Source organism: Phaethon lepturus, unplaced genomic scaffold, assembly GCF_000687285.1.
Source record: "Phaethon lepturus isolate BGI_N335 unplaced genomic scaffold, ASM68728v1 scaffold20887, whole genome shotgun sequence".
NCBI classification, from domain to species: Eukaryota; Metazoa; Chordata; class Aves; order Phaethontiformes; family Phaethontidae; genus Phaethon; species Phaethon lepturus.
Window position 1 is genome coordinate 1 of NW_010551416.1, and position 13,050 is coordinate 13,050.

At 41.6% G+C, this 13,050-nt stretch overlaps 1 protein-coding gene across 1 annotated transcript; it reads left to right on the forward strand.

Annotated features, from left to right (window-relative positions):
- The first annotated feature begins 307 nt into the window (after positions 1 to 307).
- On the forward strand, positions 308 to 8,386 carry LOC104623743 (tumor necrosis factor receptor superfamily member 6-like). The gene is made up of 9 exons (XM_010290914.1): positions 308 to 391; positions 2,734 to 2,899; positions 3,488 to 3,622; positions 5,621 to 5,732; positions 6,227 to 6,291; positions 6,645 to 6,725; positions 6,865 to 6,938; positions 7,210 to 7,234; positions 7,977 to 8,386. Exons 1-9 carry the CDS (start codon positions 308 to 310, stop codon positions 8,384 to 8,386), a joined length of 1,152 nt encoding a protein of 383 aa, XP_010289216.1.
- Positions 8,387 to 13,050: the final 4,664 nt, after the last annotated feature.

A 13,050-nucleotide genomic window follows, 5' to 3' on the forward strand; every position in this document is an offset into this window, starting at 1 on the left:
GGGGGCAGACGAGGAGTCGTTTCCCCTCCGACTTCCTCATGCGTTTGCGTTGGCCCGCCACGCACCCCGGCCACGCCACCCGTCTCCAAGGCCCGGAAGACCTCGGCTGCCACCGGCTTTCCCGGGGCAGCCAAAGATCCGTCGCGCGCCTCAGGGCCACCTCGCTCCGAACCCTGCTGCTGGCCGCGGCCTCGCGGCAGGCAGACCGCTTGGTGTGTCATGGTCGTCCAGCTCGGAGAGCTGGGACTAAACTTGTCCCCCCAGTGCTGTCCTGCGATCGCCCCCTCCCTCGTCCCACCCCAACACGATGGAGGTGTGGGTCTTCACCCTGCTTCAGGGAAAGCCAAACCAGACTGGAGGCATGCCTCTCAAAAATAATTACCAAGAAGCAGTCAGTCGGACTTTCTAGCCCAGTTTTTTGTAAGACTGTTCTCCCCGGCAAAAGGAAAAACGAGTCACACTAATTTGGCACATCCATTTGACAGCTTCTGTCAAGGCCTTAGATTAACTTTAGCCTTTTAACATCATTACACTGGGATTCGGAGAAGAGCACCCTCAAAGCTTTGGCAGCAAAGGAAGAGAGTCAGAGCACTGAACAGGGGAAGTGATGGGCTGAGCACCCATACCCACAGTTTCTCAAGTGCTAAACTGCTTTTTTAGCAGTTGAAGCTTCTCCTCCAGGTGCAAAGAAAGGCTTTCTTAATTTCAGTCTAGTAACTAATGTTATCTGAATTTTAAAACAGATGCCTGCTAAGGAAAGAAAAATGCTTTTCACCTTCCCATCTCTAAATAGACTAGAAGATCAAAAGAAGCGGTTACTTGTAGAAGTCAGCAGACAGTGGTCATATTGGTTACCTCAGTTAATTAGCCACAAATAACACTTCCTTCACTTGAGAGCGCAGTTTGAAATCCGAAGCCATTTTTCAGTAAGTTAATATTTAAGATAATTAAATGAGTTTTCTGCATCTAACTAAAGTTACAATCAGCATCCAAACAATTTCACACAAAATCACGAAGACTGAATTAATCAGCCATTAAATATCACCCTCTGACAGGAAGAACAGTGTAACAGTAAAAATAATCAGTCCTCAAATTATTGGAGAATTCCTTAAATATGTACATCCCTTGTGAGCGTTAACAGAAACAGTCAAATTTGTATTAAGCTTCAATTCAAAAGCGTTCAAAAATAACCGACCATTCAGAATTAACCTCTTTCAAATATCCAAGACAAAATTAAAAAGAAATTATTCTAGTGAAGGTGGTTTGCATACCAGTTTAAATGTGAGTGAATCTGTCATCGGCAGGACTTTCAGTCCACGCAGTGCACCACCGGTACGGGGATTTGGCAGTTTCTTTGTATTGCACCTCGTTCCCCACTAATCTCCTTTCTGAAAAAAGTACCCTGCAGTGCCTCTCCTTCACAACTTGGCCTGTTCTTTCATTTTGCCGAGCTCAATAGCATTGCTCCATTTCTTCCCAGGCATCATTTCCCCCCCCTTCCTCAGTATCCCTCACAGTGCATATCCCAGAGTCTTTTGTAAAATACAAAACGGTATTTTTTCAATTAAACAGGAGCAAGAACAGTGAATGCAGAGCTTAAGACTTCAAACTCTTCAAGACAAGGACTGTCTTAATTTTTTCTGTTACAGGTCCACACAGATAGTAACACACAAGTAAAATAAATCGTGAAAATGTTCAAATCACTCCAAACTATCAGCAGAAACTGGATTAAGTAAAGGCAAACTGTCCTGCATAATAATGTTTCTAGGAAGGAATCTCGTTCTCCAGCCGACAAGCATTACATAGCTCTATTACATACACATCTCATACTTACTGCATGCAAAGTATATACAGAATTCCACACAAACCATTGCCAAGAGGAAGGCAAACTATAGCAGATCTATCTTTCTCATTTTCCTGCCTTACTCCCAAAACAGAAAAAAGGAATGGTTTGGCCTCTGGTCCACAGTTTTCATTATCATGAAAAGAGGCAGGACAGTGACAGCTAAAGTTACTAGTAGCAGGGGAAAAAAGTTTAAAAAACAAGCACTGTGCAAATTAACTTGACAGTGCTTTCAAGGAAATGGACCAGGGTATAAATTAATTTGAAAGGAGAGTGATAACTTTCTTTTCAGGAATCTGTACGCATCATCTACTAAGGAGAAAAACAATCAAATTGGAAAACAAAGTCAGAACAAGATCATTTTAGAAATCAGTTATTTTTGTCTGAGATTAAAACATTCAATTTTTTTATTCTTCAGAGATGCATTAACATTGTTCAGTTTGCAGGCAACAGCAGCGTGGCAAGAAGTTAAGATATCATTTGAATTAAGGAGGTTCTCTACGGAAGATCATTATTACTGGCTAAGAAAGGGCAGATTTAGGCACAGTGATCTGAGGCAGAGAAAGCTCTTCAAGAAAATAATGGCAATTCCCTTACACTATAATTAGGCATATGAGGTCATCTGTTACAACTCAGACATATGGGCCCGTTCTCAAGCATTAATGTTCAAGCGGTCAGTACTTGTAGTCGTAGGATTGATAGCGTTATAACTAATATGCATCCTCATTGTCCATTAACTCTTATGAAGTAATGAACAGCTTTAGTAAGGGGGTGAATATCAATATGTTTAGCAATAGAGTAACAGTACTGATGGAACTGTGTGCTGGTTGTAAAACATACCTACAGTCCTTGACAGATTTTCATATAACTTGCTGTTTCTTTTCTCCTAGGTGGTTGTCTTGATTATTGAAACACAGTGCAAAAATGATACTGAAGCTCTAACGCACATAGCGTACAATAAATTAATTAAAAGGAGGATCATTGCTAAGAGGGAAAATAAGTGTAACGTGGATGAATACAAGTTAGGTGTTAAGTGTTGCAAGAAATGTGAACGTGGTGAGTATCATTATAAGACTGTGTTGAAAAGTCATTAGGAGTGGAAACCACATGTAAAATTGCTCTCTGCTGGGATGTCTAAGTGGCATGCTGCTTTTTTCCTGGATGCAATGCTTCATTCTAGCTGTATCTTTCTCTGTTACAGGACATCAGACACTTCAAAAGTATTTCTTGAGCTCAAGTGCAGCAATAACTTTTCATTACAGATAGTAGTTCTCACATAACATGCTCATCACAAAAGAACTAAGAATTACATAGGCATCTTTGAAAGAGGTTAAAAAAAGCGCAAGCACAAGCTTTTGCCTACAAGACTCCATATATTCATGGGTTTTCCAATTTTGTGTATACAGTTTTGTTTGGTGTGTTCTCCTTCAGTCTTAAATTGGAGAAAGAGGGGGGATAATCAGACCTTATGTATACTACATTCCTGAAAAGCATATATGTATGCATAAAGAATATAGATTCTGTCCATATTTGTGAATCAAAGAGCATTAGGGATTAAAAAGAAAGCCCGACATAGGTCTTAGAGCTGATGGCTTCTGTCCAAAGGTATTGCAAATCTTAATTCTTGTTCTTCTGTCTCTACAGGTTTTTTTAAAAATACTGACTGCCCAACAGATATCAGCAAACACTGTGTTCCATGTGAAAATGGGAAGGACTACATAGATCATGTCAATGATTTGGACAAGTGTTTGAGATGCTACTCATGTGACCATGTATTTGGTATGTCTGTAGAAACAGCAACTCTAGCAATGACTTTTTTTGATACAGGACTTGACTGAAAAGTCCCCACAATCCCTAAATAGCGGGTAGCATGCAGAGTAAAACATTTTGGTGGTAGTACATGAAGGAATTTTTGACAAAGTCATAAATTTATCCCCCAGTTCCCTTTTGACAGGCACAAAGTAGGAAGAACAACAAGCTCTGTCAGTCTATTATTTGCCTTTGCTCAGCCAAAGCAGTGTGTGCAAAGCAGACCCTATACCAACTGGTTAGGGTCAAGGAAGAAAAGCTCACTCTCTTCTTTGCCCTCTGTTTTAGAGAGGGGTGTTGTAGGAAGCAGGGATGGGAGAATTCCCAATGGTTTCTTTTGTAGTCTTTCATGTAATTAACAATATTATTTTAAATTGCTGGATCTGGTAGAGTGATGTCTTTTATACATTCGAGATGCTGTGTGGGTTATAGGATCAAATCACGAGACTACGAGGCATGCCCTACTGGGTCAGACCAGTGGTCTACCTACCCCAGTATTCTGCATTCAACAGTGGAGGCAAAAGGTGCTATTTAGAGAAAACGCAAAGAAACCCATCTACTTTCTGTGGTCAGTTCCCTGGAAAAATCTACCAGTATCCAGCTGTGGGAAAAGATGTTAGAAGGTCTATCCCTACCTAGTCATTTTAGTATCCATTTATGACCCTTTTGTGCATGAACCTGCTAGGGGACACCAGGTTCCAGAAATTTACTACCTGTTGCATAAATACCCATCATAGAATTTTTTTTAAATTTTTTTTTTTAAATCCATTAAACTGATTTCCTACCAGTTCCACCAGGTGTCCTGTAGTTGTAGTGTACCTGGATTAAGGGAGTGATAGTTCTGCATTCCTCATATTCAAAATCGAGTTTGGTGAGCAGAGAAACAGTTCTTAACTCCAGTTTTGTTGTACTCTGATCACCTGCTGGAATATCAATCTTTATTGCTTTCCCCTTCCTGTAACACCTCCATATGCATAGAAATTTTTCCTCTCATTAACTACTATAATAAGCATTTTTGCTTTGGATGGGTAGTCAAGTTGAGTACAGCAAAAAACCTCAGCATTTTGTACAGGAAGCTATTAGTTAAAACGAAGGGGAAAGAAAGGGTAATGGAATGACTAGTCACATTATCCCATGAACAATAACGTAGCTGAAGAGAATTCAGTAGAAAACATTAGGCAGGAGGAAAATTAACACTGAAGTTCCATGAGAACCATTCATATGATCATTCATGTTTGATATTTTCATGAATGGTTTCAGCACTACTTTCACAGAATAGCTTAATCAAATTTTGAAAGATAACATGTTTTCCCATTACAGCAGGGCACTGAAGGTGGTAACTCAAAAATTCACTTCTATTCCTATATGCCTGTGAAAATAGCTCTCATAGTAGGTAGATACTTAAAGTAATTTTTAATGCAGAAATAATTTTTCGTAGATGGAGATAGCTTCATCATATACACTGGGGATAGGAGAAAATTAATTCACTTGATACTTAAGCAGGGAATGTGTTAGCTAAAAAAGGGAGTGGAATGCCTCACTCCTGGAGGTCCTCGAGAAAAGATAAACTTCTTGTCTGTCAGGAGAGTAAAGAACTTGTCTCTGCTATCAAGCAGGGAGGTGGGTTACGTGATCTTCCAAGTTTCCTTCTGACTTTACATTTCTGAATGGGAAAAAGCAGCTGACGAAATTTGGCCGTGCCACACAAGTCCTCTCCTGGCAAGTACTTCGCCGCGTGATCAGGTTCTGAGCTCTTGGCCAGCAGAGGTCCCCTCGCCGGCTCCGTATTCCCAGCCTCGGGCAGCGGGGCTCCTCACAAAACCCGTGGTGTTCTCACAGTTCAGCCTCACCCGTGCCAGCAGTGGTAGAGCTAAAAGCGCGCAAGTCTGAGGACAAGAGCTTGTGAGCAGAAACCTGCTTTTAAGGCCTACTTTTTCAAACTAACAAACTTTAAGAAATGTATTTTAGGTTTGGAGGTTGCAAAGAACTGTACCCCAACACAGAACACGGAATGCACCTGTGCAAAGAACCATTTTTGCAATTCTTCTGTACCATGTAGGCACTGTGAGCCATGTGCCATGTAAGTTTGTGCCTTCATCGTTAAATATGAAATTGTTAATATCGTATGTTACTACACTTTTCCAGCCAGTTTCAAGACAGAGGCTAAGATAATATATAATGTGAGGGAAAACATGCTAGTTTTCCTTTGCACGTAACTTGTTGAGCTCAGTCAACTTAACTTGCACCCATGCAGGCTTTCCAAAGGCATGCAGAAAAACTTGCATACATCCACCAAGTCGGTATATAGTTTTAAAAAAAAAGGTAATGAAGTATCTGAGCTTTCCTGTTGTCTTTGTGTGATCTGTTACATCTAGAAAATAATTTCCACACCTTTTTCTACTCCCATACCTTTCCATACCATTTTCGTACCTATTAAATTCCAGACTCCCAACATCTTGATATATGAAATATTTAGCGTATAAAAAGTGTTAGAAGATTTTTATTTGCTCTGTTGACAGAGTTTATAAAGAGAGAAACAAATCCCATAATATTTTTTGTTCATGTTTTCTGCAGATGTGAAAATGGCGTAATTGAAAAACAATGCACTTCAACTTCAGACACTGTGTGCAGAATGAAAGGTACCATTTTAAAACCTAGCATGGTCTAGCATCTGCTGTGTTTTGAGAGGCTATTGCAACTGTATTGTTCTACAGAATGGCCCATAGTGATTCCTGGGAGCTATTGGGCCCTGTACTGACCTGCAGAGCACAGTGGCTCTTTTCCCTTGATCGCTGCGCAGATGTAGAAGCCATTACTCCTTTTTAAGGGCGACTCGTGATATGTAAGACTTTAGCAAAGAGGTAGATTCTACCATTAGGAGACAACAGAAAGGCTTTTATAATCTGATTCAATCTTGTTTAAAATTTAGAGTGCGTTGCTGTCTTGCATTTCTTGACTTAACTTTCATGTCATGTTTCCAATGTTCCAACAGAAACAGGACTGCCATGGTGGGCCATTGCTTTGATTAGTTTGATGTTAGTACTATTGGCACTAACTGGACCAATATTCTGGTGTAAGTGATTCCCTATTCCTTATTCCTATCATACTCTGAATAAGATACTCAGCTGCTTACTCGGATGTATTATATTCTTGGGAGTCCAGAGGAGAGATATGTTCTGTCCTGAACTTTAAAAAATGCTTTTTTGTTTCAGACAAGAGAAGACAGAAGGGTCTTACTAGCAAGGAGAACCTAGGTGAAGTAGTCCCAAAACCAGAGGTTTCTTATGTAAGTATTGTTGCTTAGATCATTAAAAAAACCCTCAGTTTCATGCAAGGAACTTTGTTCCATTTAAATTACACTGGGACTCCCCAGGCACGTGCATGCCTCTCCTCTATGACATTAATGAAGTAAATTTCACCGTGAGGATTCTTTTGGGAGAAGTGAGAGAAATCCTGTATTATTTCTTCAGTGTCATGAAATGTGTTTATCCTCTTATACATGGTTGGTGTTTTACAAAACTTGTTTCTACTCATTTCTCTCTTGCTTCTCTCTTCAGGAGAACGTACCTCTCATATATACAGGTAAGAGACAAGTAATTTCTCAAAATTCAGTAGAAGAAAAAAACAAACAACAAAGCAAATCCTACACTAAAAAAGAGTATTTTTGTGTAGACTTTGTGGCTGCCTAATGCTGTCATTCTAGCACAACAGTGAACACTTAATAAAGAAATATTGTGCTTATTAAGGCATTTAGTGATAGCATGAAAGTTCTGCCTCAGGAAGCATTTCTGTTGTATAAGAAGCAATTACTAATTGACAACAGGTGAACTTCTGTTCTGCATGTGGCACAGACACTAGGAGGCAGCAGGCTGGATTTCTAGAATCATGGATAACACGGGTCTCCCTTATGTTCAAGGGCAAATCCACAGTAGGAAGAGAACATAAGCTCCAAGGCTGTATCACAACAAAAGACCGGTCCTGTTCCAGGACCTTTCCCAGCACTATTTTGAGCAAAACAGGTACATGAGGTATGACCAGACTTTAATGATAGAGAAGGACAGAATAAGTTAGAGAGGGAACAGAGATTCTATTTCAAGTGGTAGAAAGCAATATGGATGCAACCATAAATATTTGAATTGCCAAGCATTTGGTAGGAAGATGTAAAAGCAGGCCCACTATATACTGCAAAAAATCATATATAAAACATAGTGAGTCACAAATACCTGAAACTTAATCTGTTTTGGATAGGGAAAGTATCAACTCTGAGCGCAGGTACCAAAAACCAGTAAGTGCCAAGAGCATTAATTTTCTTTTCTGCTTCTAGATGTTGACCTGAGCAGCCATGTTGCTGGTATTGTGGAGGAGATGACACTCCAACAAGTCAAGACATTTGTTCGTAATCACAAAGTACCAGAACCTGTCATAGATCAAACTGTTCGGGATTATTTTACTGATACATCTGAACAGAAGATTAAGCTGTTTCAAGTCTGGTACCAAAGACATGGGATAAAAGGAGCCTATGGAACCCTAATAAGCAGCCTGAGAGAGTTTAAACTGTGCACTGCAGCTGATAAAATTGAGGAAAAACTGAAGTCAGCTATTTCCAGCTGTCAGGAAGGGGCACAGTCTGATGACACTGAGCAAAGCAAAACCTGCACTCAGGAAAGTAGAAACTCTTACGACAATAGTTCTGAGCTAAGTAAAACCTATTCTGGTAGTTTGGAAGAGACATAGTACAGAGTCATTTGAAAATTATTTCTGACTGAATTAGTATTATTCTAATAATACAAGTAACAAAGCTTTTAAATGCCATTTTCAAGGGCAGCTTGATTCAAGGAAGTTGTATGAACAAGGCATAATTATGATTTTTGTAGCTGTATCTTTTCTTCACTACAAGAAGGAAGAAAAAATAGTCGTTATTTGAAGAAAAGGTTTGACCAATGTAATGTTTTGCTTACATTAAAATTGTGGGATGTTTCATTTTTCAAAGTGAAAACTCTGGTGTTAACAGTCTGTGAAGTGTACCGGGAAAAGTACTTGAAAAAAAAATATATAATATACATGTAATTAGTTTTTAATATAGGTGTTGCTGTTTAATTCAACTTTACTCTGTTGTAAGTGGGATTTCTCCTTTGTATAAATGCACTTGTGTGTGTATATACAGTTTTGTATATGTGTGTGTTTATTTATAGGTGTGCATATATGTGCAGGTTTTCTATGCAAAAGCTCCCAGTGCTAAATAAAAATTAGTATTTCCCTTGTTCTCTGCAATGACTGCAAGCCTTTTCTAATGTTAAAACCCTTCAAAGAAGCAGAAGCTGAAGAAGCACAGCAGAACCATGTTTTTTGGAGTGCAGCCTGCAGAAGCTATGAAGTCTCCATACTTAAGCATGCAACACCAGCTTTTCTAATGCAGGAACTGATACAATGAAAACAGCATTGTCATTAAAAAAAATAATAAATCCATGTAGTGCATGACTTCTCTCTTTCCTTCTTATCATGCAACCTATAGATGTGATTTTTAGGTTTTCTTTTACTTAGGTCAATAAATGACAAAAAGGGAGATCCCTCTCCTGAAGAAAAACACCCAACAACTTACCTTTCTTCCATCACAGAGTGCAGAGCACTTGACTTCTAAATTGAGAGAACCAGTAGTGCTGGGCTGCTTTGCAGTGAGGCCTTTCCCGCTCACACACCCATTTATGCAAAGTCTCAGAAAACCATTCAACAGAAGAGAAGACCTCCATGGAAAGGCTTGATTTTTCCAGGTCTCACAGTAAACAGGATGACTTTCTTCTTTGGCTCTGCCATCAGTTCCCTAGAGAGAATCTCCAGCCAGCCTCAAGAGTCAGCCAGAACATGAGAAGACCTGCCTGGGCTTATTCCCAGCTGCCAGCTGGAGTGTGCCAACACGTGGGGTAGGGTCCAATTGCTGCCACCTGGTCCTGGGGGTGTGGACAGGGCAGGGCAGGTCTGGCAGCAGGGTGCCAGGTGCTGGCCATCAATACCAGGCACCCACAGCCCCGTGGGGCTGCTCCAAAAGGTCATGCTGCTAGAAGTGAGGTGCCTGGGAGGGCAGTGTGTGGCCCTTGAAAATGGTGAGAAAGCTGTGTATGACATGAAGCAGGAGCCTGAAAGAAAAGGCAGGACTTAGATTAGCTTCCAAAACTTTAAGCCTTCCATAGGATTGACCCGTGGAAGGTCTGAAGGCCACAGAGAATGTTTTGTTGCCAAGCCCAAACCTGATGTAGGTTGTACAGCTCTTCCCCAGGTCTCAAGCACCATATAGGTGCTAAATGCTCAGAGAAACCTTCCACCCCACATTGGAGCCTCTTGTTTCTAACCTTTCTGCATTTTCGAAGTGGTGAATCAATCAGCTTGCCACTGCTATACTGCCAAAATCCCCACGCTGTGCTGCTTTTCAAAGGAGAACCTTCAGGCTGCTGTAGCTGCATGGTTTGATACCCATGCACCAGACTTGTGCACTTACGGACGGATTAAGGCATAGCATTGCATAAATGACTTGTCTGTGCTATCTGCGTACAGATGTGACATGCTGTGACGGTGTGTTGCTCATTGCCATGGTTTGGCCAAGCTCCACATAATACAGGAGAATAAAACATCTGCCTTTCAGAAAAGCAGGACAGCAGTGGTGTAGGCTGTGCCATCTTTCCTGGGTTGCCGTTGTGCAGAAGCACAGCCAAGACAGGAAGGAAGGAAAGCTCCATGCTCTCACAAGCCCTGGTAGACAGGCTGCTCCCTGTACCATGTCCCGCCCAGGAAGAGATAAATGTTACTTAACGGTATGCTGGCAGGCGCTTGACTTGAACCTTAGGTTCTCTTGGCTTCTGGCTTTATCTCTCAGAGCGAGGCATCTGGCCACCAGAAACTAAGGTTGTCCATCTCTCAGGGTTTCAGTGGGTCAGTTTGTACAACTGATCTGAACTAGGCAGATCCTAAAATTAAGGCACCAAACCTCATAAATTTGTGGCAGTGAAATAGAATGAGAAAATTTCCTTTCATCACACCGGAATTCCCCAACCTCAGTATAATGAGGATGGTTAAAAAAAAAAGTCCCTGAGCAATGAGTCATATTCTCCTTAGGAGACATCTGCAAAGCTGAACTCAGCCTGCCATTAACTCTAGTGGTTAGATAGATCATAATTTTTTTCTTAGCTGGAACACTGTGCATCAAATGAGAGGATTGATTATATTGTGCAGTTGGTTTTCCAAAGGAGTGCATATGTGCCTACACTGCAGTTAGCAGCGCAGCGTAGAGCAATCGGATCAAGCTTAAAGTACCTGAACCAGAGACCAAAAGTGATTTAGTTCTGCCAACCCACGGTAACACACCCAGCTTACCATTGCCTCCTGGTTCTGGCCTCAGTTTCAAGCTAGGGCTGCACACACAAATCATACCAAGAAGGTTATATTAGCACCGTTCCACCTTTCGCTCTCACCTTTCGTTCTCAGAAGGAAAGACCATGCAGAGTCTCATGCTGATAAGCAAGATGACTGCCAGCGCCTTAGCTGCTTGCTGAAATACAGTTCTGGTATCTTTACTCTATGCTCTGTACTTTGTACACCTGCCCTGACCCCCCTCTTTCTCCCAAACGACAAGGCTGTGTCATGAGCAGTGTAAAATAAATCTTTTCTCAGCTTTAAGTAGGGAGAAAAAACAAAAAAAGTAAGCAACAGAAATTACTTTGAAAACTGAAACACTCTTGTTTTATGGAAACCCAGCATCAGAAAAGCAAATAGAAACTGAAACAGAAACTTGTCCAGGGAATGACTTGGCACGTTTTGAAAAGCAGATTACAAAGGGGAAGCTCCCTCTTCGGTAAGACAAACTTTGCAAAACACTTGCATTTGTTATTTAAATAGTAAAACCAGAACAATTGTTATTTAAAAATAACAACACTAGAAGAACAGGAACACAGAAATAAAAGGCCAGAATGATGACCTTACTTCAGTTCCCTGCAAATCAAAATTGACCACAGGAGCCAGGGGTCTGTTCAGAAATTCCACGGGCTGTTTTGCTGCACACAGGCACCCCATCTGCTCACCCACGCTGCAAACCGCAGAGTAGCTCCCGCTGCCCTGCAAGCAAACCAAACACCTGTGAGAAGACAGGAACAAGATCACTGTCACAGTGTGGCACCACAAGAAAGCAGGAGAGGTTCAAGACAGCTCCAGGAGACAGGATTGCTGCAATATGAAATAAATTATTTTTAGAGTTATCCTGCGGGCTGCCAGTTCTTGAAAAGACATGGCTGAGAAATGAAGTGCTGAGTACAAAGAGTCTGAGATGTTTCTGCACAGATAGCATGACAAGCGTATGAAAGTGTGAGAGAGCTTATTTCCTGTGTGGAGGAGAGGAAAGGAAAGCAATATAAACAAATTTGTGAGAATAAAACTATTGTGCAAAGCCTTGGATTTAGACAGCTTTCTTGTTTTGTGGGAAGATACAACCTCAAAACTCACATTCCTTTCTTACTGTTTGTCAATACTTTCATTTTGAACTTGAAAGGGAAGCTTGCATATGCTATCCCACTGCTAGCAAGAGGAAAAATGCCCACCATGTGGATCTAGCCTCTAGTACAGAGCTGTGGTTGAGAATTATGAGGGATGTGGGAACAATCACAAAACTTAGTGTACAGTCAGTGTTTTCTGGATAGCTTTTCGGTGGTTTTAGTTCAAGTTCCTTCCCAAACTGAAAGCAAGACTTTTAAAGCGGACAGAGTGCTAGAGGGCCCCTTCCCATAGCTTTACACCCGCTCCCCCAGTAAACCAGCAACTGTGACAAAGTGTTATTTTCATAGCAGGCGTCCTAGCAGGGAATCAGCAAAAAATGTCTGTGATTGCAGGGATGCTGAAAAGAGGGTCCTGAACAAACCCGGGAGAGCAGTTAGGGATGGAAGGCAATGGCAGGAGAGAGCCAAAAGTGCAGTCCTTGGAGGGACAGCACTCAGCCTCCTGCAGCCGGGGGCACGCAGCACGTGGAGGTCGCTGACCCTGCCTCCCATACATCTTCCCGCAGTGCCGCCCACACGACTGGCTGTCCACAGGAGGGTAAATCCGCCTGTATGTGTGGGATATGTACAAAAAATGATGAGGCAGAAGTACCCAGTTTCATTTCCTGAATATTTATCCTACAGCCACCAATGGGATTTATACATTTTCCAGATTATCAGCATCTGAAGATTTACGTTCTTTTTCTTGGTCTTTTCCTGGTCCGTCCTTCACACAATATGAAAATCCCTCTCCAGACATATCTCTGGGACAGCCGAAGCTGCAGGGAACATTTTACGACACTCCCCAAAGCGCTCCGATGCCGCTGGCAAGGCAGCCCCCGTCCCTGCCGGGGCCGGTTGTGCCCCGGCACCTCCACTCTTCCG